Here is a 27,637-nt window from a genome sequence, read left to right as displayed (position 1 = left end):
GGACCCTGATCCTGATATGGGTTGCCATGAACTGCCCCTTCAAAGAGTCCTAGTGGCACCTGCAGGGGCTACATATGACTGCCCAGTAGTTTTATTTATATGTTGGTTTGTATACACAAATGTGTACCCCAACCTTATATTAAAAATATTCAAATCCTGTCTGCATAAAAGTGCTCATTTCCTTAAGGACGAGTGAATTTCAAGCCTCAGTTGCAAAAAAGTGCAGTGGGGTGTCCCCCATTCCTCCCTGGGTTTCTGTTGACAAGGCCTGTTGCTTTTAGTTAGCAGCTTAAAAAAAGGGAATGAATTATGAGCAAGTCACAACTGGCTAAACAGGAACTAAATCAGAACGAGCTTCCTAGTGGTACAGGGGAAATTTCCCTACTGTTGATAAGAATAAGAGTATAACACTGTGTTATCTCTCTTCCCCAGTTGTATGTTTTCTGAGTCAGTATGAGTTTGGATAGGTGTCATGTGTTTCCTGAGAGTGACCTTGGCCAATAGATGGCTTTTGCACTGAGCAACAACTTCATGCCTGTCTGTGAAATAAGCACTGGCCGTGCAGCAGCTGTCAAGGAAGGACCTTACTTGGAGCTCACAAGGTGCAGCCACGCATCACAGTGCATTATCAACACACTGGTGGGGTGAGACACAACATCTTATTGACAATGGCATCCCATTTTGGAGTTACCCTCCTTTTCTTCTCAGTCTGGATTGTGGGGTTCACAATACAGGACACTTTTGATTTGACAGGTATGTTGACATATGTTGCTTGTGCTATTTTTCCCAAGTGTTCTTCATCTAGTACTCATCTTTACTGGTGCTGCTTGCATTTTTAAAGAATTTTGCAATGTTGAAGACAAAATCATCAAAATAATAATAGTAGTAACAATAGATAATGGTCGATCAAATTTAGCTCCTTGGCAGGGTTAGACTCAACTCTACAACTTAACCTCTGACCCATGCCCAGAATACCCAAAGAAGAATTTACAGAGAGGGATACATTTTAGACTGTTGAAGGAAATTCAAGAAAAAATATTTTTTAATCTGTTGTAAACTGTCCTGAGAGTAATTGACTAAATAGGAATGGTATAAAATGCCTTAAAATCAATTAATCAATTTATGGTGCCTTCCAAGCCTAAATATATTATGTCATAAGAGTTCATGAATAAGAGTCCACTTCATCAGCTATGTGAGCAGGAATTCCAGCAGTCTCCAGCTGACAGAAGCCACAGCAAAATGCTGATGAATTATTCAGATTTGGAATTATGATGCTACGGGCAGCTCTTCTTTAAAATCAGATAGTGTTTTGCTTTCTTGTCGCATGTTTTCCATAGAAGAGACAAATGCACTTACATGTAAAATGATTAAAGCAAGAGATACAAAACCAGTTTTGTAAGGATGACTGTCCTGATGTTTTAGACACCGGTGCAATAAGTAAGCATCATTAGCATCATATATGAATATCTAGAATGGTTATGAGGTAGAGGTGCTAAACACGTTGATCCTTTTATGATGTCCAAAATGTGTTTCAAATCTTTGTTGCACGTGGTTGGTAATCCACATGTGAGGCAGGTCAAGAGTAGAAGTCTAATGTAACTTGATTGTGTGTTTCTGCTAGTTACTTTAAGAACATAAGAAAAGCCATGCTAGATCAGACCAAAGGTCCACATAGTCCAGCACTCCATACCACATGGTGGCAAATGAGATCCCCACAGGAATCCTCAAGCAGGATGGGTGCATCAGCAACTGGTGGATGCAGGCAGGCCATCTCTGGTAAAGAAGGAAGCACGCAGCCAGAAAGGCTAGTAGCCACTGACAGCCTCCTTTCCAATCTCTTTTTAAAGCCAGCCAGACTGGCAATATCACCACTTCCTGTGGTAGTGAATTCCACAGTTTAACTATACACTCTGTGAAGCAGTACCTCCTTTCATTTGTCCTCAGCTTATTAGATGTTAAGATAACTTGCCTGTTATTTCCCAGATTCCCCCAGATGCCTTTTTAAAAATTGGTTTTTACAGGCACGTTAAATGTGTGGGTAAAAAGGTCAGCAATCACATGCTTGAGTTCTCTAAGAACTTGCTGACTTCCTGACTTTCAGTTTCTGCATAAGGTTAAGAACTTCATCTTTTGTCACTACTTTCTGCCCTAATTCCTTGGACTCCCTTCCAGAATACATAAGCTCAGGGACAGGTATCGGCTCTTCTTCCTCTGCTGTGAAGACTGATAAAAAAAAATCATTCAGCTTCTCTACAATCTCCCTTGTACAAGCTTGTGGCCCCATCTGTTCTTTTCATTTGGCAAAACTTTTATTTTTTGAAGAAAGCTTTTTTCTCCCTAAGAGCTTCCCTGACTCTGTGCCTTAGCCATGCTGGTGATTTCATGGACTTTGTGCCACCTTTTCTCACTTGTGGTATGCATATTATCTGTTATAATGTGTTTGAGTAATCTCTAAGTGCTTTGAAGCAATTTAAATATCTTGATTCCCCTCTTCAGCTTCTTTACAAGTTCCAGCTTCATCAATGACTTTAAAATACTGATGGAGGGTCTGTCTGTCAAAGGCAATCAGTCATGATGGCCATATGGTATGTTCTTGGTCATACACTCTTGAATACCAACTTCTGGGAAGCAATAGCAGTATGGCTCTGCTTATTCATTTCCCAGAAGTATTTACTTGGTTCCTTTTTGAGGCAAGACATTAAACAAGATGGACCTTTGATCTGATCCTTAGAGCTTGTTCTTTTCTTATGCCCTCAGTGACAACAAAGCCCCCCTTCTGTATAACAAACAGTTCATTCTCCAAGAAAATTTGATATTCAAATAATCAGAAGCCAGTTCTGTAAGAGAACATTCCAGCCTCCTAAGACTTGAAGTATTACACCTTAAAGTAACAATACTTGAATGCAAATACTTTGAAAATATATCTTGCTAGCACACCACATGTAGCATTTCCAGCAATTATTGATACCATGAGGGAGTTGCTGATCCATGCATTTGAACATTGCAGGACTACACTACTCCTTGATTTGACTATTCAGTTTTTTCACTGTACTCGTGTATAAATTGTCTGCCTACAGAGCACAATACTTCAAGCATCTGTCGTTCTATGCCATGAAACTTTAAGCCACAATCAAAGTTTAGTCTCCTTTAAGGTGGTATTAGTTTCTGTGCTGAAATCAACCAACACAGCTACCCCTCTGGAGGTTTTTAAAATTCCACACTAGTGTTCTTAAGCTTGTTCGTTCCTTTTGTTCTACGAGAAGCTAAAAAAAGGTTATGGGTGGAATCTTCCTCATTTATCACCTCTTCCTATGAAGATCCAGTCAGAATTTTCCGACAGGAGAAGAAATTAATTGTGGGATGTGGTGATGGGGGAGACTGTTGGGTGTGTCTTAGCCTGACACTTAGTAGAAATGCTTTTCATTGGAACAAAATGAAAAGCAGTTGCCACTTGCTCTTCAAAGCCAGTGTTTCATACTTTAAAAAAATAGAAAAGGAACACAAGACATGTATGGATGCATTCTGGTAGGAATAAATATGTCGAATATCTATGATCTTTTCTACAGAGTTTCTGAACAGCAGAAGATGTCATTGGATAGCATTTGATGATATTATCAGGATGTACTTATTCAGGCAGTGGGCTTGGCTACTGTCCCTCAGGACTAGAAGTGGAAATGGGCGGGCATGACAGGCACAGCAAGGAAGGAAGAGGAAGTATCCCGTTTGAAAGGCCAGGAGGAAATGAAAGAACGGGAACACAGGCGTTAAAGCAATACTGGATTAGAAGAAAGCTAGCATGCCTAAAAAGCTGGAGTATGATCTATTCTAAAGCAATAGGGCTACTCAAATCCCAGCCGGGTTGCACATGTGATCTGTGGAGAGTGATGCATGACAAGCCCCCAGGAATGAGTTAAACGTTTACTGTGCGGCAGTTCTAACGACATAGGAGGCCGCTACTTTCGTGGCCTCTGAGCATGTGGTTCCCCTGCCATGATGAACTAGGGAAAAGGGTTATCCTGGGGGAATGAGTAGTTTAATGAGAGGATGTTTTACAGACAATAGTACACAGTATGCTTTAGTGACCACTCTGTGAATCCTAAGTAACCATTTCTGCCTGTCACAAAAATTGGGCCAAGCAGTTCAGCTTAAATTCTCTTCTGTAAAAGGGAAATAACATTGACTTATTTTACAAACTTGTTCTACTAAATAACAGAAAGCTCATAAAACACTCTATAATTTAAAGTGTTTTAAATGAACATATATGGAGCCCAATTCCCAACATTCTGTTCCACATCAAGTGCAGAAATACTGCAAATTCCATCCCTTGCCTTTGCAACAACAAAAAAAAGCTCTCCAGAAATCATATCACTACTTTCTCATGCGATGTCCGTGGCATGCTGATATTAATGTGACCCAGCAGAAGAGAGCCCTGGCTAGGGTTGGATCCCTGGAAGAGTGCCTGGTCAGTCAGGCACTAGAATAGTCTCTGGCAGAAAGACGAGGGTCATGTTCAGGCAAAAGAACACAGTAAAGCAGAGAAGGCCTAAGCGGACTGCTCAATGGGGGTCCCTCAGAAGCTCCATCTCCCACTGGGTTTCGGATGAACCGTACAGCTCATGCTCATTGCTCTAACCTTAAGCTTCTGAGAGGCTTTAGAAGAGCAATTCCAGGAGGCTGAGTTTGACAGAAGGGCCAAGTTGTTGGAATCTGAGGAAAGCCTTGGGGGTTCCTGAGGGTCCTCGCTACAGAGGTGTCTAGCATCCTGTTGGGCTCAGAATCCTTTTCGGGATGGCATCAAGCCTTCTGCCCTGGGACCATGACAAAGAGAACCCAACAGAAGTATATGTGAGGAATATCCTTTATAATCTACTTAGAGCTAATTCTCACTAAGTTCAGTGGGACTGACTGCAAGGAAAGTGTGAGTAACGTTACAGCCCTAAGAACAAACAGAATTGTATCTCATATATGAAAATGCCCTTAACGTGACTTAATATAAAGTTATAACAAAAATAAAAATAAACCATACAGGGCTCGCACTCAGCAACTGGCACCATTCAGTCAATTAAAGGTATAGAAATGGGCCCTTGGCCTCTTGTCTAAACACATGTAGCTGGCATTGATTTGTGTGCATTTTTGTTTTTAAAGAATTTTTTTTCCTTCTTGGTCCTCAAAGCAATTTGCAGTAAAATAAAGCAAATATCTTACCTCTAGGTAGTCTAGTCATCTGCTGGGTGAGCAGGAAGTTAAAGCCTCTTCCCAGCTCCTTGGTGTTCCTGTTGCTGCCACCACCATGAGTCTGGTGTGAATCCAGGACACGTACCCTTCCCTTTTCCTGGTAGTACCAAGGTGGTGAGGCCGCTCTTCCAGGAGAATATCAGACAGGGGCCTGTTGATATTAGTAGGAAACCGGACCACATGCATTCATACTGTGACCATGATGTTTCAAAGTGCAACAACCCAACTGAAAAAGATGTTTTATGAATGAGGGGGCTTGCAGCTCAGTGCCAGGGCACATGCTTTGCAAATAGGAAGTTCTATCTTTGCCATCTCTAGTAAAAAGAGCATGGTGATGAGCAATAAGGAAAGGCTTTGCTGGAGCCCCTCAACAGGCTCTTCCAACCCATACAGAACAGGAGCTCTCACAGCAGTGCTGGCTGGGACTTCCCACAGGGCTGTGAAGCTCTCCCTTCCTTGATGCTTTCATAAATGTATTTTTAACTTAAAAATAAACCTTGAAAAATAGGAGGGCACCAGGTTTTCCTTTTTGTCCTAGAAACTGCCACCGATCAGCTGTTGGGCAGAGAGAAAGAACAAGAAAGAAATACTTCCTGGCCCCACCCAATATTCTTCTGCCCAGACACCCTTTCCCCTATGGGCTCCTCCTGTCTCCCTCTCTTCCACTTACCTTGCTCTTTCACACCCCTCTACCCCTCTGCCTTGTCTGACCTCCTCCCTGCTACAGGCTACAGGCCTTCTATTTCTGCTTCCCTCCCCTCTGTACCTCACAGTTACTCCTCTACTAGCCTCACTCTGTCTTCACATACACCCCCTTCCTAGTCAGGGCCTCTGATGGTGGAAGAAGTCAGCAGGGTCAAGATAGGAGGAAAAAATCCAACATGATGTCATTTTGGATGCATTTTTCTTTCCTTTGCGGCTGAGGAAAAGTGTATGTTTAGGGCCATCAGAGTAATCCTCTGTAGGCCTGCTGAGAAATAACGAGTTCCCTTTAAGCATGCATAAGATTTCACCCGTCATTAAATGTGAGGTCAAATATGTGGATTGGCTTTGGCATTTAGAACCGACTTTTGCTCATACTCAGGCTCATGAGTGAAGGACATGAGTGAAGCCAGGAGCCCAGTCAGCCACTATGTAGCTACTCACATCCTCCGTAGGAGCCATTTTGCTGTGACACCTACAGCTCCTCCTCAAATCTCCAAACATGCTCATAGGTCTAGAAAGCATGGGGGCCCAATGCAGACAATTCCAGCCTACATGGAAAAAATGTCTGATGATGTAAGTTAGTTTCTTAAATCTCAAGGTCAGCTGCTGTACTGACCAAGAGTACCTCTATCTGGTCTGAATTAAGTTTCAATTTGTTAGCCCACTTCAGGTTAATTGCCAAGCACAGAACTTCCAATGGTCTCCCTAAATGGAGTGAAAAAGACAAATAAAGCATACTTATCTCTATATAGATGTGACAGCAAATTCCAACTGTCTTTTCTAATAGTTTCCTGTAGATAGGAAAGAGCAAGAAGAATAAGAATCATGGTTGCTTTGTTTCATATGTTTTGGCAATACCAGCTGGATGTTTCCTTTTGGGAGGGGATAATCATTCAGATAAATTTGTGATGGAAAGTTCCTTAATATTAATCACTATGCATGTTCTTTTTAACTATCTACCAGTTTCTTGGAAGTTAATGCTAGGCCAATGTAAATGGATTCTCCATGCCTTTTTGACAGCTCTTTCTACAATTTCTCCTCCACCCTGCAAATAGAACTGTGAATTAAATATGGCATAACTTGTTATATATCTACTCAATTTCCAGATATTGTCACTTCAAGCTGCAGGATTGGTGGCATAAGTCATGTTCAGGATAGGAAAAAACGTAATTTTGATTTCACGGAAGCAGAAGCAATTTGCAGGCAGCTGGGACTAAGAATAGCAACTAAACCTGAGATTGAACATGCTAGAAGTCATGGCTTTGAGACCTGCAGGTACCAAAAATCCTTCAACTTTGTATTTATTTTATGATAACTTGTACAGATCACCATTTTGTACATGTACTGATGATATTTTATAAAGATTATAAATGATAAATCAAGAATAAAAGCATACAATAATTAAATTCCTTCTCCTTATTTTTAATATCCTTATTATAGTTAACATAGGTAATTTATTCTGGAATTAAATACATTTATTCAGGGAATCATTTGAACAATGGGTTTCAAGTCCATAGTTTCTATTAATTTATAGACAGAGCTACGTTTGGTACCCTCAAGAAACTTGGGCATGCTTAGTGAAACGTGTGTAACTCTCCCTGTGAACACCATTTTAAAACAGGAGCCTGCTATACCATACCACAAACTCTTCCTGAAACTTCCCATGGTTTTCAAAAAAAGATGCTGCATCTTAGGTGGTCACTACATAATAGGTTTAACTTGCTACTTTACTGAAGCTCCTTCATGCAATTTCCTTGGAAGGAAAAATGCATCCTTTACACAAGTTTTCCCTTGCTATGATTTGGATTTTTCTTTATGTCCTATTAACCAACCCAAAGGTGACAATTGTGATATAGCTGCAATACAGCATAATCACAATTCTACATTAGGCTTTTGTTTCGATTTTAATGGCTGACTTTCCTTGCTCTTACTGAATGCCACAATACTAGCTTGAAAACATGGGAGAGGCCTCGGAGGATGAATGACATCACGAAAAAGCTCTGTAAACGTGCATGAGGGAATCACGTGCTCACATTAAATGCCTCATGTAGAGAAGCCCTTTCTGTAAAATCCAGAAAAGCCCAAACCCCCATGGGTCACAGAACTAGTTATGCACTTCTTTGGATCTCAGTTCACTATTAATCTTTGATTTTATTTCAGCATTTTTGTGCCCACTCTCCAGAAAAAGCAAGTGTTACAAACACCCAGTTAAACAAAATGGCTCCTGCCTGCAAGCGTACAGTCTAAAAGGGGGAAGACAATCTTGGTGCCAATATGTGAGCCCATGGACACCTTTTGTGGTGCCCACCAAGGTGCCCTCCCCCTCCTCCTTTAAGGGGGGAAAACCCCAACATTTCTTACTGGCAGTTGGGATTGCTTCAAAGAAAAACGAGACCGTCCAGCTATTGTCATCTTCCTTTCTCACAAATGCTTCCAGGCCACACATGGAGCTCAAAGACATTACTGGGAAATGATAAGTGGTTGCAGGCCAGTCCTGTCATCTGCACTACACCTGCTTTGCAGCATTGCCCAAAAAGTTTTGTAAGTGTGCCTGTGCGTCCCAAAAACAGATAAAGAAAAATTCTATATAGGTCTAAAAAGACATGACATACAAGGGAAAAGAAGAGGAAAAATGAATTTAGAATTTAATAGGATTGGTGGGAATGACATTGCCTCTCTGTGCATCTCCCTCTGTTACAGTTTAGAGGCTCCTCCTCATCTCTTTTAGACTGTATCCTAAACTAGATCATAGAGGTAATGATAAATTGAACTGCTAATTCCAAAAAGATACCAGTAGCAGACAATGTCCCTATCTTCCTTAAGAAGAAACAAGTTTCACTACTTAGTGAGTGTGCAGCTTCTCATTTCCTTTACTCTGCAGGAACTCCATGAGAGAGAATAGTTTGGATAAAATGACTTCTTAAAGTTGTCTGTTCAGTTTCAGGACTAAACAGAAATACAGCACTATCCATTGCCCCGCAGTAAACAAAGTATACATACCAGGGTTTATCTCATAATATAACTTGATATGGGCATATACCTCACAGAAAAAAATATGTTTTTCATTGTAGTTTTGGCTGGGTAGCAGAGCGATATACGGTCATTTCTCGCATTGTTCCAAATACAAAATGTGGTCAGAATAAAACTGGAGTGGCCACCTGGAGACAAGACGCAAAAAGGAAATTTGGTGTTTACTGTTTCAATTCTTCAGGTGAGTAAGATGAGGCATATTTTAATCAACCCTCTGCTTTAAATGGATGCAGTGACACTTGTGGAGATTGGCCAGCTATGGTGAGGTTGCAGTCAGCATGTGACAATCCAGTTTCCATTGTCTACCATCTTTCAGCTGACCCTAACTTTTGGGCAAGAGGAACTCCAAGAGGTGCAAGGAAATTTTCAGCCTAGGAGAGGGCAACTGCCACAGAATCATAGAATAGTAGAGCTGGAAGGGGCCAAGAAAGCCAGCGAGTCCAACACCCTGCTGTTGCAGGTCACCAATTTATACCATCCCACTCAGTCACCACTGAGCATATTTAGCTTGTTTTTGTTTTTCCTCTCTTTGGTCAAAGTGTTTAGTGTAGATAAGCTGTAAGGCACTTAAGGAAATAAATTGTTGGAATTGCCAAAGAATGTAGTCATCCAGTTTTCAAATTAGGGGCACAATCCCATGCATGTTCAGGCAGAGAAAAAATTTCTGTAGCTGGAAGCTGCATGACATTTTCTAAGTATGCACAGGATTGTGCCTTAAGAAAGTTTATTATGAAGAGGGATGGAAATACAAAGAATGAGAAAATCAAGAGAAAGACAGTGTAAAAAAAAGAAGAAAAGCCATTGTTCTCTCTAAGGTTGCAATACTATGGCCTCTAACAATGTCTAGGAGGCCATAGGATTCTTTGGAGTCCCAGCTCTAAGGTCCTGCCCCACTCCCCTTGCAGCCATTGTGGAAAGAACTGCGCTGCTGCCCTCCGCCGAGGTTGCAATTGGGCCTCAGAAAGAGAAAAAAGGGGCATGCCAGCCGCTTGGCAAGTGGAAGGAAGGAGTTGGGGCTACAGGCTTCTGCCACATCCAGCTGGCAAGCCAGCCTCCCCCCCCCCCCCCCCCAGCATTAAATCTGGACAGCTGAGAATGGCTGTTTAAAGAAAATCCCCAATTTAAGGTGCAGCGGTAGAGATTGCTGCTACCATGTCTTGTTTTGGGCCTAGGATGCACATTGAGTCTTCAAGCTTGAAGGCTTACATGCATCTGCTGCAGGGAAGATAGAACTGTACCCCGAATAATTGAAAGCTGAAAATCCAAAAGAGGAATCTAAAGCTTATTGTCAGAGAACAAGCTTCACCCTTGATATCCAGCATGTTATAAATGTTCATAGGAAATAGCTCCCATTCTAAACATAGTGGAATCAGGGAAGCAGATGGGTTAGGAAAGTTAGATCCTCTAGGCAAAGGTTTTGACATTTGAAATATAGCCTGTCCAACATGTACAGAGAGAGGGAGTACATGGGAATCTTTCCATAAGTACAAGCTGAAAAGATATTTCCAGGTTTTCCTGGTACACAGAACCCTGGGGTCTGTACATGGAGGATGCTTAAAAGGTAAGTTGCTATGTCAAAGGAAGCAGTAACCTAGATTCCCCATGAACTCATCATTGCACACAACACTTATAACAGGGAGCCCAGTAGAGCAAGAATTGCATGTATAAATGACAAATGAAGAAATTTTGGGGCTTGGGGGCAGGGGGTAATGCAGGATTCATGCAGTTCAAGCACCATCTTTGGAGAAAATGATCCTTTCTGCAGCAAAAAGGAGAAAGGTTGCCCATGGTTCAGAAAAGACACATCATAGTGACTACTTCATGAATATGCAAAATTTAATAGACTTTTCCAAAAAAAAAAAAAAAAAAAGCAAAACATAACACAATGTTCCAAATTAAATAGTTGTACTGCAATAAGGAGCTATAAGGACCATTTTAATAACTAGCATGTTTGTCACTAACAGCCCTGATTTTTTAAAAAAGTGAATTTGGTCTGATCTCAGTTGTTTTAACATTTTTGTTGAGGGTTACATTATCAGTTAAAACTCTGGTGAAGGAAGTAGTTTCACTTACTCAATAAAAATGAGTCTCACTGGGGAATAATTTTAAAGAACTGCTCTGAGGTAATTTCTCTCCATTATTTCAAAATAATCAGCTGACCCTTTGGTATTATATCTATTAAGCTGGTAAACCATATGAATATGTTCTTCAAAGTAAAAATCACATTGGCTGCCCAGTTCTTCATTATTTATTATAATATATTAAGTACACCTGTAGATACAGTTTTTTAAATGCTGGTCATCTTCTAAGAACACAGCAATACAACAAGTATTACATATTCAAATAGATATTATTCTTCCTGCATAATATCTAATTTTCTGAACCAATGTTTTGACTGGACTTATACTGTTACATAGAAACACCAAGTCAGAAGGGATCTCCTGGGCCATCTAGTCTGACCCCTGGCTCCAGCCAGCTCTACTCATGACATGCCTACCTTGTTACTTGTGTATAATCAATCCATTTGTTTTGTTTTAAATAAGGAGGAGGCCCTTTTTTCATCAGGATCACATATGTACTTCCCTAACTTTGTTCCCAGAGAAAAGCACTGCATACCAATTTTTCTGTTCTATTCCAACTAGTTGCTTTTTTTCCCATATCAGGAGAGAAAGTGCCAATACAAGCATGTTCCCCTACCACAAATACCACCCTAACTAAGGTTTAACATTGCATAAGTAATAAACATGCAAAGCATTCATTAAGCTACTATTTGAACAGTACTGTGAGAGATGCCCCTTTAAGATATTTTTCTAAAAATGGTTGCAGTTCTGCTGATACCCTTTCTTACCAGCCACATTCTGACTCCACCCTGTTGATACTTGTCACCTGAGTCTGCTATTAGAAGTGATGAAAGTGGTGGTGGTGACATGTGCTCTAAACAGCAATAACAGTGACAAACTGTAACACCTAGAAAAATGTTGACTGCAATTCAGTGACCAGGTGCAGAGGAAGTCCGGGTGGCTATATAGCCACTCTGGGCTTAAAATTGCCTGGTGGTCCTTGCTGTACCTGACCAGTGATCAGGCACATCCCTCCTTCAGTCTTCCTGCGGGTATCCCAGGAGACACTGAGGAGAGCAGGGATGACAGCTGCAGAAAATGCATAATAAGCACATTTGGCAGCTGTCAACCACTTTCTCATCTTGCACTCCTGCTGATACTGGGAGAGCAGGGCTGTTCATGAACAATCTCACTCTCCCTTCATAGGCAGGAGTGAGGGATGGAGAACCCAGATTGCCTTGCATTGGGCTTCCAAGCCCACCATGTGGTGGGCATCCTGCCACTTGGCCATTGCCCTGCGCAGCTGACGAGGACCATGGCTGAGCAGTAAAGAGGAAGGAACAGAAAGAAGAACTCTGTTGGATGAACAGGAGAGTGGGTGCCTCTCCATGTCATTGCTGTTTATGGTGGTGATGGGAAGGAACACGCCCTCCCCAGCTCTTCTGCCACCTTTGCTTGCTGCAGCACCTGTGGATGGAGGGCCAGTACAAGATGGCTTGTCCCTGCACTTCACCTAGTGGAGCCAGTGCTCAGCTGAGCTGTGGCTTTGCCAGGTGCCAAGGCGGAAGAAAACATCGCCTGCCAAATTCCCTGCTCTCCCTGCAAGGAGAAGTGAAATGGAAGGTGCCAGGCCCCTCTCCTTGCCTTTCTTTTGAGATCTTGCCTGCTGCCGCAATGGTGACAGCAGATAGGATCCAGACACTTGGCCTCGCTTCCCCCTGAGGAAATGACGTCAAGAATCCCCATCCCCTGCTGTGCACCAGCAGTCCAGACCCCAAATGCTGTTTGAGTGGGTGGCATGTGGCAGAACCTGGTAGGAACATGGTATCGGCAAGTTGGGGGCTGTGGAGACTGATGACCACTTGGTTGGCTCTTAACTATGAGACCCTTTTGACCAAAGCAGCCACTCTTTTATGCCTGTAGCCTTTTTTTCAACTTAGCCATGTCTTAACATGTCCAGGTTCAGACAACCAAAGCAAGCCACAGTGGATTTCTTAAAACCAACAAAAAACCATGACTTGGCGTGGTTTATAAGCTACCTTTGCCTTCAGGAAGCAGGGAAGGTTCAGATGAAACACTAATCTACTCCAAGTATGTGTTTTTAAAACAATATGCCAAACAGTGCCAGCATATTGCATTGCATGTTTCTCATGCTCTTTTCAGACATATGGAAAAATTCCTGTATACCAGAAGTAAGTACAGTTACAATATCAGAGAGTTCCACAGCGATGAATTCTACTCCAGCCATCACATCTCAAGACACTTCAGCAATAGTTCAAACATCAGAGGCACCACAAACCAAGCCACTACAGAAGTTATATCGTCTTATATGTGTAACAGAAATTTTAACACCAGGACCAACTACTATGGAGGAAATACTATTTGCCACTGACAAACACACTGCTTTTAAAAATGATGGTGTCCTGTTTGGAGGTAAGCCCATATTCTATTATTGTACAGTAATGAGTTTTGGAGGGATTGTGGGGATATTCTGTATATTCTGATCTTTTGCCACTGGCTTAGTATGTGGATGGAAGGGAGAGTAAATCTAAGGAATCATTTGAGGTATATGGGGCAAAAAGAAACCTAGAACTTTAATAATATTACAAAGACCCGAACCTCAGGTGAGTATTATGCCACATTTTGCAAAATACCATCAAGCAATGCCATTAAAAGAGATAATAAAAGAGTACAGCAAACATTGCCAATTTCTGGTATAAGCTAGAACAAAATTGTTGTACAGTTCAATTTCCAACTGGCATGGGTTTAGTAAAAGAAGTATTATAATTTTGAACTTCAAACCCCCTTTTATTCTGACTATGATAAAGGCATGGAATACAGGGAAAAAGTACTTCAGTCCAGTTGTATCCCTTTAATCATCTTTATTTAAAAAAAGTCTCTTGATGGCAAAAACCCTTTAAGGGTAAAATATGATACCATAATTGTTAGGAACATGATAAGAAAACAACGCATGAAGCAGAATGAATTAAGGAGAAGGCAGCATTATCAACCTCAATGATTTCAGATTAAAAACTACATATACAGTCAGTCAAAGGCAGGCATAAATTTGAAAAATTAATTGTGGAGACACAATGTTTTAGAACACAATCCTGTGGCTTCCTGTTACTATCAGGAGGTGGGAGATCTCTGAACAGGGATGCCAAAGGATAAGCCACTGCCTCCCCCCACCTTTGCAGCCAGAACAGAGAATCATGCCACTGCCTCCCTTGAGGTCAGAAATGCTTCTTGAAGGGAGAAAAAAGGACACACTAGGTGGTAGGTAAGGAAGACTGGGGCTAAGACACTTACTCCTATCAGTGTCCCAGCCTCCTTGCCCTTTCCTTCTCTGAGCTTTATCTAGACAGTTGAAAGCAATCTAGATAAAAATCAGGATGCACCTGATTTTGGGTAGAGAATGCACATAAAGCTCCAATCTTACCTGCATCAAAGGTGGAATCAATAGGATTGTGCAATTAAAGGTTTATTGACAAGAATATGTTATTTATCCTTACATCAAGACTTATAAAAGGAGATTAAAAAAAAAACTAATTGGGACATAGTGAAAGTATGGAATTACTGAAGAAGTATGGAAAGTAGTTTTATGAAAGGAATGACCAATTCATCAGTGCTAATTTAAAAGTGATTTTACACTGATTTACTAATAATATCTAACTTCTCATATATTTAATAAAACATATAGAAAGGATAAAGGTACAGGGAAATGTGGGACACAATAGTCCCAGGGCTTTTTTTGTCATAGAACGCACCAGAACGGTGTTCTGGCACCTTTTTTTGACGGATTTTTCCATGTGATTGTGAATCACCCTCTCAGGCGTAGCAGGTCGGCAGCAAAAAGCATTAAAATAGGGCCTGCAGGCTGCGTGTGTGTCCACGCTGCTTGTGAGGGCGCTGCTCGGCTTGGGACGCTGCTTGGCTTGGGATTGGTCGTGTGGTCGCGCGCTGAGTGCTTACTGCCGGCGGCGACCATTATGTTTATGTGTGCGTAGAGTGACTGGCTATGTGCAAAAGGTAAATAAGTTCTTTATTTCAAAAAAAGTTGGTGAATTGAAAATCTTTTTTAGTGTAAAAGTGTGACCCCAAGAGGTGAGTTCCGGCATCTTTTTTTTTTTTTTTTACAAAAAAAAAGCACTAAATAGGCCTTTTATATAAAGATTTGGTTGACAAGTCCAAAGGTTCAAGAATTTTAGAAACAAGAGAGATCTTGCCAAGATAACTGGATACAATATGTTACAAAATAACATCAGCATTCTTCCATTGCAAGATCCAAAAGAATGATTGACTGTATAGATCTATTTTGTTAACGGCAATAAAAAAGATTGCCAAAAACTGAAAAAATATAAAACAAACCACATATAAAGTATGAGGTATTAAAGTTTGGCAAAGTTAAAAATTATTGAAAATTAGTGAAGTAGTTACAGTGACGATGGTTTTATTTATTTATTAGATTTATATCCCAGCTTTTTTCTTACAAAGGATGCAAAGTGGTTTACATAGTCCTCCTCCTCCTGCTCTCCAATCCTCCCTGTGAGATGGGTTGGGCTGAGAGTCTGTGATTGGCCCAAAGTCTCCCAGTTGGCTTCATGGCTGAGTGAGAACTAGAACCTAGACTCCCTGAGCCGCAGTTCTGTGCTCTTAACCACCACACCACACTGGCTGTCACTGGTAGACAAAAGAACTCCAAATTTATTGAGGAGTGGAAACCTTTTATAAAGTATTGGAAAATATAAATGGATTGTAGAAATTAATATATGTTCTTGTTTTGTTACTATTTAATTTATTGCTGAGAAGATATGGAAAACTGGATGTTTTTCTATTTATCTATTTGATATTTAATTTAATGATAGATGTATATCTGTGGACAAAGTGAGAGCAATTTTTTAAAATTATTATTACTTACATTTCTATACCACCTATAGAAGAAATGTAAGTGATTAGACAGTTCACAACTGTCACAACTCTCTGGACAGTTCACAACAGAATATAAAAACAACAAAATGCAATATATAAAACAGCATTTAAAACATTTTAAAATACATTAAATACAATGAAAAAGACCCAGCCAAGAAGGAAGAAAAAAGACATAAATAAACCTATGTGGATCCTGGATGACCAGAGAGATCTTTAAAGGCCATAGCAGAGAGGCTGTTCCAAAGATGGCGGGGCCACCACAGAAAAGGCCTTCCCCCTAGTTGCCATCCTCCATGCTTGGTCTGCAGCCTGAAGCGCCCTTGGAAATCCTGCCTGAACAGGTTACATTTGAATTTGACATTTTAAGAAGGGATCATGAAAAAACATTTACCACATTTTTTGTCAGATGCTGTTTACCCAAGCAAGGAAGGGGTTTAAGAGCAAAGGTACAGGAAGTTCCTGGATGCTTTTAGGGAAATGGGAGGGTGAAAAAGTTTGGAGGATGGTTCGCATGGCTTGGAGATATAAGGATGCAGGTGTCTTCCCCACAAGGCTGCTGAACTTGTCCTCCCCTAGCAGGACTGCCCAGTGGTCTGGATGCTCCCACAGGACCTTCTGCATCTTGAACTGGGGGTTGGGCATGAACAGACAGAGGTGATCAAGGAAGAGATTTTGGATGCCACATTGACTTTGGAGTCCCACATCTGTTCCAGGATGAGATTATCATTAGGATGAGCTTTATATGGGGAGAGGCCCCATTCCCAAGGAAGATTATGACAGTCTCTGCCCTCCAGAACTTGCAGGCAAGATGCAGAGGGGTCTTGCCATCTTCCAGGTGAAAGCAGCCACTCCTATTGGTGTAGGAGTTCAGACTGGGCTGCTTGTGTGCAATACTGATGATCAGCCCCACGATTGGTGGTTACAGCCATAACTAAGTGAGGGGCAGAGGATGGGCAATAGCAGAAATGCTTCCCAGGGACTTTGAGAGCCCCCCCTGGAAAATTAAAGAGCAGGTACTTAGCAGAAGGCAGGTGATCGTGCACCACTGCATAGAGCAGGGATTCTGAGGGTGAATATGTCCTCTGGCTGTCATCTTCTTCCCAGTAAAATATTTTAATAAATCTAAAGGTTCATCTGCTGTATTAAATAAATTGATTTGGGAAATGAGGGAAAAGGATGCTTTTGAATTGGCAAGGTATATCAAACAGCTGCTATGAATGTAAGAAATAAATCAGGTCAGTAGCCAATAGGTCTGCTGTGTTCCTGCTTACCAGCAGGCACTACGATTCAAGGGGGAGCAAGCCGTTCTAAATCAGTTTCCATATCAGATCAGGTCAGCAGAGCTCCTTTCTGCAAGCTCCAGTGAATATTTCCATTCCAGACACAAGCATTTCTTCATTTTTACAATATTATTCTTATTATTTTCTTGACATAAATAGAATACAGAAAAAGAAAGGGGGTGTAATAAAGTAACTTTGCCAAGGGATTTTGAACAAATATAACCAATACATTCTAGCCCACAAATTTCAAAGAAATTTCTTTCATTCAGTACTCTATGGAAGTTCAGAAAAAAGGGAGTTATTCTGAATACTGACAAATTTTCCAATTGCTTTAAATCAATTATAAATCATCAACTACTTTTGAAAGAGCTTCCTTTTACATCCTGTTAATTGTACTGGGTATAATAGAATGTCCATTTGTCATTAAATTCTTCAATTGGTCTTCTGTTTACATAATTAGTTAATTATGCCATCAATGCATATTCTCCCAACTTAATTTTCCAATCTTCAATTGCTGAGGATTCTGGTGTTTTCCATTGAGAAGCAATTATAATTCTTGCTGCAATTGTCATACATGTAATAACTCTGACATATTCTTTCAAAAAGTCTCTGGCATTATATTCAAAAGCATATTCTTTGGACTCAGGAAACTCAGTTTTAAAGGTTTTTTGTATTTCCACATGTATCAATTTCCAAAATCTTTTAATAGTTTCACAGATCTACCACATATGATAGAAAGTCCTATCCACCCTGTTATATTTCCAACATTTTCCATTGTAGTACTTATCAATTTTTTCTATATCTTTTGGAGTAATTTATCACCGATAAAACATCTTATACCAATTTTCTCTTAGTGCCTGGCTAGCTGTGAATTTAAAGCTTCCCATTGACAAGATGATATTTCTTCTCCAAGATTTTGCTTCCAAATTGTCATACTTTTCATGTCTTGTTGGTTTTCAGTGCCATGCTGTAGTAACTGTTTGTAAAGTTCTCTTAACAGATAATTATTTCTTGTATAATCAACTTTTCAAAATCTATCATATCTCTTACAGTACCTTTCCCTGACTGTATTTCCCCTTTCAATCTTGAAACCAGTTGGTGATAAACAAACCATTACATATGATTTCCTTCCTCTTTTCGTTGTTGCCAAGATATGACTCAACCTTGTTGGTCAATCATATCCCCACAAATTATGAAATAATTATTTTTCCTTAAGTATTTTCTGTATGCTCCAACTGCAGGCATTGGAGAAGAGATTTTAGGACTATTTTTTTTCTCATGAAATACCAAATTTTTATTAGGTTGTCTCTTAATGCACGGTTATTATTTGATATCAAGGCCTTTTTAACTGACTCCTTGACCTGTGAGAGGTTGTGTATTCCATCTTCAAGATCTTCTATTTTTAACTTCACTAGTCTATCATTAGCATTTATAATCCAATCTGCAATCCTGACCAGGTCAGCTGCATACTAGTATAGATTTAAATTAGGTACTGCAAGGTCTCCTCTCTCCTTTTCATCCTGAAGGATTTTGGATCTGATCCTCAGCTTTTTGCCATTCCAAATACAGGTATTTAGTTGTCTGTCACTCTTGGAGAGTTTTCCTAGTAGAGCAATTGGTACCATCTGGAATAGAAAATTCAATTTAGGTAGCACATTCATTTTTATAATGGAAATTCTTCCTAACCATGATACTTTTAGTTTAGTCCATTTTTGTAGATCTTTTTGGATATTCATCCATGTTGTTTGTTAATTATCTTGAAATAGCATATTATTATGTACTGTTATATTTATCCCTAAATATTTAACTGGGTTTGAGGTTATTTTGCATCCTGAAATCTTTTTTATACTTTCCTCTTCCTGTTTGGTTGCAAATTTTTGTATAATATTTGTTTTTTTCTTATTGCTCTTATAGACTAAATATAGTCCAAATTTTTCAATTGGCTCTATGATATACTATATAGACCAGTCTTGGCATCCTTGGCATGTTCCCTTCTCTATTTGGAAAATGGCAGTTAATACGCCATTAATTAAAATCTTAGCATGTTGATTAGTATAAATTGCTTGAATCTAATTCATAAAGCTTGAGCCACAGACTAAGTATTGGAGAGTCTTCATTAAGAAGGGCCAAGACACATTATCAAAAGCTTTTTCCACATCTAAAAAGATAAATGCAGCTTTCTTATTCTTGACCAATTCAATTGCATCAATCAGAAAACGTATGTTTTCTTTTAAAAAGAAAAGAAAGAAAAGTCCCTAAATTGAGAAAACACATAAAAATGCTGCATGAAAAATCTGGAGTGGAAAGGGCAAACAGTCTGAGTAGACAGCAAATATTTTGCTCTAGCGCTCACTAGTAAGTGCACTAGATAATTTTTCTCACCTATTTTACCTATTTTAGTTGTGTTGACGAGAAAAAACAGAGCATGTATGCAGCAGGTGTACAATCAAAAGAACATTTACAGTTTATTTAGTTATACAGGAAAAAACATGCAACATGCAGGTAGCCCCTGTAGGAAGTACAGAGTATGTACAAGATGCTTTTATAACCAATCAGTTACATACAGTTTTGAGGGCTGGTGGGGCATCATGTACGCAGTATTCTAGAGGCAAGATAGGGTAAAATAATAGGGTTGGACACAATACAAAAAGATGGGACATGCCTATTAGCATTTCTAAGGCATACATAATGGGAAGCAAAACTTCTAATTTGGATTCCTGATCAGATCAGGAATCCCATCTTAAGTCTGGAGTAGTTCTTACAGTGTTAGGCTTTTAGCAGCCCTATCATGGCAATGCTTTTCCTGAATTTGTCCTGACAGTGTGAAGGGAACTCAGTATGCATTAGGATACTTTTAGTGCATTTTCACATGGAATAAAGACACTTGATGTTTTTAGTGGTTTTCCATTCTTTTTACTTGGGGGAGGCAGCTTAACCCCTACAGTTTTTAGATAAAAGAAGGTTGTTCCCATCCTCCTAAAAGGCAAGCGAAATGCTAATTCATTGTGAATGCTGATGACATGACAATGTAATTAAGGATTGAAGCAGAAGGAGAATTCCTAACTGTAAAAGCATCAGGGATTTTTTCAGCCTGGGCATACTGGGCTAGAAAAAGTGGGTTCAAAGCCTTTTAGTGAGAATTCCTGCTAACAAAGTTTGTCCACTTCTCTGCATACTCCTTTTAGATTCTAGGCACCAACCTTGTATTTTTTTGTTCATTCTCTAATCCTACTGTGGGAAAATAAACAAGAACAGAAATACAGATGTTAACAACTGGCTTAATTCAAACATGAGAAGAAGCCATGAATCCTAGCTTATGCAGTGATGAGCAGCATGTGTGGCCTATTCACTCTCACTTCATGCCTTCCTTTATACAGTGGTACCTTGGCTGATGAACTTAATCAGTTCCAGGACTCTGGCCATGACCAAAACTGGTCGTGACCCAGGTCAAATTTCCCCATAAGGTTCAATGTAAATAAGGTTAATCTGTTCTGTAACCATTTTTGAATCACAAAAATTTGAAACAAAGTAACAAAGAAAAAAAGTACAGTAGAGAACACTAACCTAGGTGGCGGGGGGGAGGTTATTGTTTGGAGGGAGATTCCAAACCACAATTGTGTGATAGTGATTGTGCTGGGGGAGGGGGGAGATGGTCGAGATTGTGCTGGGAGGGAGACAGGCACAATCGCGGGCACGCTCATGCAGGGATGACGGGTGTGATCATGGCGATCTCTCTGCCCAACGCCAAGCACGATTGTGCAGGAAAGACAGACGCGATCACAATCGTCACCCAATGCAGAGTTTGCAACCTGAGGCAAAATTTTGCCAAAATTTCTCTTCACAACCCAATTTGGTCATGAACTGTGGCGTCTGTGAGCCGAGGTTTCACTGTATAAGCAATAAACAAACCAAGAAGATGTGGTTGCTCATAGCTTTGCATTATATTCCAACTCAGAATTAGGTTAATTTCACCCAAGCATGCCAGGATTAGAAGCCAGTTTTAAACCAGTTTAAATTTTAACTTGATTGGGACTAATTAAACATAAATGGTGAACAGTAAGTGTTGTCCAGCCTTTGAGAATGACTGTGATGAATGACTGCTGAAGCTCTGTGATTCTAGAAGTTACCTGTTTTTGTTTCTTTGCAGCTGTTCCAACTGTTCTTCTTGTGCTTGCCCTCATTTTCTTTGCAGCCGCAGTTGTATTAGCCATCTGCTATATCAAAAAGTAAGGATGCTCATTACTTTTTTGTTTTAACCATGTTTGTGCTAATACAACAATAGTGTGTTAAAATACAATTTCATGATATGTTAATATGGTATACATCTCTTACACACTGCGCTTTAGAGCACAATCCTATGGCCTCCCGATATTGCCTGGGCAGGGGTAGGGGAAAACATGGGCTTGTTCTGAGTCCTGGCTCTGAGATCCTGCAATCTTAGAACTAGGCCTCTGAAGGCTGAGCCCCCAGCCCACCTCGTTTGTGGTCAGTGCAGAAATAATTCCTCCAGCTCCCTTCTCCAAGGTCACAAATGCACTTCAGAGGGAAGAATAAGGGCATGAAGAAGGGAAAGGAGGAGATGCTGAAGCCAAGTTTCTATCAGCATCCCAACCTCTTTCCTTCCTACTCCCTGGCACTTTATCTAGATGGCCAAAAAACAGCAGCATAAATAAAAATCCGGGTGCAATGCATGGCAGATCTTGTTGCCATGCTCCATTCAGGACATAGAATGCATATAAGCCTCCAAGTTCAGAGACTCGCATGCATTGAGGGCAGGAAAAACAAGTTTGCAACCTTAATGTGACTCTAGATATGTCTGGTATCAGAGTAAGTCCTTGCAAAAACATTTCCAAAACTACAAATCAAATCTGTTTAAAGTTAAACCTGCATTAGACTTGCAAGTTTGAGCTCATGCAATTTTTCCAAAGAAAAGGAACCATTTCTGAGAAGGCTATGCTAGTGCTTCTGCCTCTCATGCTTCAAGAGGCTGTTTTGGTTGTTGCAGCATAATATGTGTTGGCATTACAACATCAGGAGGTTTTTTAGGATGAGCTGCTGAAAAATATTTCTCAAGGAGTATTCCAAGATGTGTAGAAAAGCTTTGTAAGAGCTGCTACAAGACAGGAATTATGCACTCATAATTCCTTCCTTATAACTCCTTTATGGATTCTTTAAGAGATTATGCGATTGTCTAGTTTCACTTCTGTTTTCTAAAAGTAGTTTTTTGGGTTTTTTAAAGTGGGGGAAATGGGGGTATTATTTCTGAGAGTGAAAGAAAAGGTACTGTATATACCAGTGTATAAGGCAACCATTGAAACTGGAAATAGCAAGGCAAGAAGCAGGGGACCATCTTATCCGCCAGCTTAAAAAAAAGTCGTATTATATTCATCCTTTTAAAAAAAGATAGATTATAAAGACAATTGTATTCACAAGATTGTTTTTAGTAATAATCATTAAAAAAAACCTTCTTACCAGTACAGAAGGAGTTCATCCTGCATTATGTTTTGTTGCGAGCCTTGTGCATTGCTGCAGACCCAGTCCAGCCCAGTGCTCACCCCACCCTCACTGAGGTGGTGGTGGTGCACCACTTCAGGCCAGCAATGGCAGTAGTAGCTGGGAAGGGCAGCATTCCCTGCATGGCCATCTGTGCTACCTGTATGGGCCTCCTACCTCTAGATGCTTCCGGCTGACAAATGCTTTTCTATATGTCATGCCTGATGGCTCGACAGAGGCGTCTACTCGTGAGGAAGAGGCAGAAGCTAACAGTGAGAGTCAGGCATTGGAACAAGGGGACTTATACTTGGGGCCCAGTGCCCAGATGGCCCCTCTGCAGCCTGACTCTGAGACATCTGAGCAAGTAACCTCTCCACAGCCCGGCCCCTGAGCGAATAGCCTTCCCGCAGACTGATGGTGAGGCATCCAAAAGAGTAGTTTCCCCTCATCCTGGCTCTGAGGTGCTTGAACAAGTTGCCCCCCCTCCCGACTACTGACTCTGAGACTGCTGGACAGAGTTCAGGAGAAGAAGAAGACATAACAGTAAATCTGGCAAATGCCCAACTTAGGAGGAGTTTAAGGCATTTAGACCAATTGCGATGACAAGACAGAGGTCTGTCCCACACACGAACGGAAAGATGAGACAGGAAGATCTAATACCACATGGGCTTCTGAGGTAGCTCAGAAAGGAGGGGGCAACTGAACTATTAGGAGCTTGTTGCCAGAGCTTATCTGTTACACCGTAACTCTTGTAGTGAATAGCAATAAAAGTCTTTAGTTTTACTGCTGGCTGCTGTGTGAGTTAATTGGAGACGTGAGTTATGACCTCACAACAATATACCAGTGTATAAGAGCCCTTTGAAAATGAAAATAGCAAAGCAAAAACTGGGGATAATTTTATACTCCTGTCATATGACAATGCCAGAAAAACAGCCCAAAATATCTACCTCTCATATGCTAGTACATATGGTATTTCCATATTTGTATAATTGTGATATTGTGTTATAGCACAGTACGACTCAGACATTATATGAAAGAAAAGCAGGAAAGAAAACACTATTTCTATAGTGCTGAGATCTGAATTTAGGGACAAAACCAAAAAACGGAATCAGCAGTTATTATGTTCATGTGGAAAAGCTCATTAAAGGTCTTGTTTGTTTCCCAGAATATCAATATACTGAATATATGGCAATTCTTTTTAATGAATTTTGTTTCCAATTTGTTCAAAGATACAAGAAAACATTTCCATTTTCCAACAAGGAGGAGAAGAAAGAAGAAATTGAAACCAAGAATATCAAAGAAACAAAGACAAGCAGCAAAACACTAGAACAGGAATCAAAGAATGGGAAAAAGTCAGAAGAGCCTCAAGTCAAACATGAACCAACAGTAAAATGTTTGGAAGCAGAAGTTTAAGAAAGGTCATCCAAATGGACAGTTCTTAGATCAATAAATGGCAGGAATTAGCAAATACTTTATAAATGGATAACTGTAAATACTGCCAGTCAGTATAATATCTTTTTATGCAAACAGTTTGTATGTTATGCATATTAGATATACTTTATCATGCTATGATATGCTACTTTCTCAGGCAGAACTATTTTTAGTACAGTAACACCAGTACAGATTTTCAAGTGAGTTTAGTGTGGATAATAAATACCAGGTATTAGCCTCAAATTGGCCCCAGTTGTGTCAAGATACACTTTAAGCAAAAAACAAAAACAAAAAAACCCCTCTGGTTCAAATAACAGGTCATTTCCCCCCTCATAAAGAATTGCATAAGGAAACTTCTATAAGTGAACTAGGTGATACAGTGAAAGAATGCCCAAATATTTTATTGACTGTGGTAGGTGTGCACTCGCTTGCTCTTCTCCTCCTCCCCCTGCTATACAAACACATATGCTGCTCCAGTTGTAGAAAGGTGGTCTCCTTTTGCTGTCTGCTTCATCATAGAATTCCAAAACTGAAATTCTTATGAAGAGGATAGGGAAATACTTGATTTACACGGACGTATAATAATACCACAACTGCAAATGATTCTAGCCAAACTTCTTGGGAAAATAATCCTAAACAATCTTCTAAAGATCTTACTTTGGGGAAGTTTATAATTCCACTTCTCGAGATTTATTCAGAAATATTTTTTTAAAGCCCACAAATCACAGACCATCAACTGTAAATTAGAGGCAAAATATAAAAATCAGGATCATAAAATCTGTCCCTTATATTGTCATATTGTCAAACAGTCACTTTTATATCTACTAGGCAGACAACAAACAGTGCAGTGCTAAGTGTATTTACTCCGAATGATGTTTCATTGTATTTAATGGAGATTACTCTCTGGTGTGTGTAGGATTACAGCACAAGATCTCATTATCATAATCAGTGATTTTATTTATTAATATTGCATTGAAATAAAGTACAAGCTACATAGTTATTTCTATACTATTGCCAGGTAGTTATGCTTGGATGTAATATTTTTAAATAACAAATCAGATTACAATTGTTATGAAAGGTTTTCATACTGATTTTGCAATGATTAACTTAATAAAAATACCAGTAATATATTGATCATGTTGCTTGTAAAAAACCCAAAAGTGCATAAAATAAGGTTCTTATATCATTAGCCATAGCAAATCGCAATAATATATTCAGTAGTGGTATTCTGGGCAACCCATCCATGCTTACAACAACCTAATTATATTTACTCCAAAGTAAGACCTATGGACTTCACTGGGGCTCACTACAGATTTCAGCCATAGGGCTTCTCTGCATGAGGAATTTACCCTTAATCTTTACTGAGGCTTCTGCTTTCAGATTTTATGTGGGATTAAAACAAACTTCTTTACATGTATCTTTGCCTCCCCCCTTTTTTTCCTTTCCTTCTCTGCCTTTCTATATGTTCCAGTACACAAGGTGAAACTGTAGCAGAGTGGAATTGCAAAAATATATGAGCTTTTCATTCTGGTTCATTCCACCATTTGCAGAAAATAATACATTTTCCTCACACTAAAAAGGATGTAAAAATGCTTGGAAAGCAGGGGAGACACCCTGAAGCCTGATGGCATCGTGTAAAGCAACCACAAACCGCCATCATGGAACCATGAGTGCATAATTAATGCCTCATTAGAGAGAAGACCTTAAAAACTTCTCAATGAGTATAACATCTCAATATGGGCCATGCTAAACTGGATTTAGTTGTATGTGGAATATCGAGGTTGTATCTAATATTGGTTCCAGTTAGGGTAGATCCATTGCAATGAATGAGGTGTTAGACTTGGCTAGAACCCAATACTACAATCCTCTGAGTTTTAACCATGCTTAGCCAAAAAATTCACAGGAAAATATAGTGGGTGATAGCTCACCCCATTTCAAAAACCATTTCCAACATGGTTCTTTCTAGATATTTGGGATTTGAATTTAATAGGCCCTAGCCAGCATGGTCAATCGATACAAATGCAGGGAGCTTGAGTCCAAAACATTGGCAGAACACCAGGCTGTGGAAGGCTGCTTCTGAAGAACTCTGCTGTAGCCCCGTGTTTTAATAGTCCTTTTCCAACATCCCCGTAAAGCCTAAATCAATACGCTAATTTCAGTGAACAACACAGTTCTCTGCTGTAGCCTGCTTGCCCATCTAAAAGATAAATATATTACATGCTGGAAATAAATATAATTTAATTTACAACGTGGAAATAATTCCACATAGAGAATATAAGAACCAGCTAGATCAAGAATTACTGGTTCAATACCATTCAAGAGAAAATGACAATTGTTTGCATTCATCAGTATTCATGAGTCAGATCCAAGGATGTCCTTCTGTTTGTGCAAGGGACTGTTATATCCAGCAGAAGCTCCTCCTGGAAGAATAGAAGGATGCAATCTCTGCTGACTCCTCCTTTAGTCCCTAGTGACACCTCTTCCTATGCTTTTCTGGATGGTGTCCCAACACTTCAAAGCACCTTTTCAAAGGACACAGGAGACTGCATAGGGGAAGGAAGATTTGGTGAATAATCTCTCTCTACCTCCCTTTTCTGCAGTGGGAGCATCCTGTGAATAGAGTTCCATTCGTGGGAACTCTGGATCTAACCCAACAACTGTAGGATTCCCACACAGATGCTTGTTGACCTTCCTGGAAAGGGGGAGGCTCCATTACGTACTTTCTTCAGGAAACATGAAAGATTTCAGGATGCTAAGCCAATTTTTCCTGCAAACAGTTTTTGCATATAATTTTAGCAGACCATGTTGTACAGCCTTCTTACGATATTCAGTGGTTTTCAGTGTGTGTTGTCTGGGCTGCTTCAGAAACTTATCAGAGATTCTTCAGTTGTGGCTTGCTCATTAGCACTGATCCTCTTCTGCAAAGCGCAGCTGACGAAAGTGGTCAAGTTAGGCCACTGATGCTGCTTTTGGTCACTGAAAAGTAATTTTAACCTTAGTGTTCCAACCTGCTGCTATTCTTCTAGCTTCAAATCATATTGTAGTAAAGCATTAAATTAAGACAAAGCATAGTTAGCAAAATAGAATTCAAAATCTCCAATTTGTGTCTTTCTATTGTTAAGCAATAGTTAAAAAGCAAGGACAGCAAAACTCTGACCAGTCAAAATAGAAACCCTATGCAAGTTCTTACAAAGAAGGGAGAACTTAAATAGGATAGTGCCAAACAAAACAGTTTCCAAATTAAAAATTTAAATAAAATAATCTAAATGTAACATCCAATTTGAAGATGCAAATATGTTGCAATCAGTAGCTAAATTATGAGAACTCCCCTGCTTCCAGAATGAAGGCCCTTGCTCATTATATGCAACCTACTAGGGATCAGAAATGAAAATTTGCTTCAGATCAAAAGACCTGAAATCAAAAGGTGCAGGAAACAATACGAAAAACTGTGGCATGCTAATAAAAAATGCGCAT

The 27,637-nt window shown here is 39.9% G+C and overlaps 1 protein-coding gene across 1 annotated transcript; it reads left to right on the top strand.

Moving 5' to 3' along the window:
- Nucleotides 1-529: 529 nt before the first annotated feature.
- LYVE1 (lymphatic vessel endothelial hyaluronan receptor 1) lies at nucleotides 530-25,297 on the top strand. The gene is made up of 6 exons (XM_044425984.1): nucleotides 530-753; nucleotides 7,047-7,215; nucleotides 9,012-9,151; nucleotides 13,194-13,463; nucleotides 21,387-21,465; nucleotides 23,962-25,297. Exons 1-6 carry the CDS (start codon nucleotides 669-671, stop codon nucleotides 24,143-24,145), a joined length of 927 nt encoding a protein of 308 aa, XP_044281919.1. The 5' UTR covers nucleotides 530-668; the 3' UTR covers nucleotides 24,146-25,297.
- The last annotated feature ends 2,340 nt before the right edge of the window (nucleotides 25,298-27,637 follow it).

This window comes from Varanus komodoensis, unplaced genomic scaffold (assembly GCF_004798865.1).
Source record: "Varanus komodoensis strain SLA01 unplaced genomic scaffold, ASM479886v1 scaffold16, whole genome shotgun sequence".
NCBI classification, from domain to species: Eukaryota; Metazoa; Chordata; class Lepidosauria; order Squamata; family Varanidae; genus Varanus; species Varanus komodoensis.
Note: the sequence above shows the minus strand (reverse complement) of the source record. Positions and strands in the feature narration are given on the sequence as shown.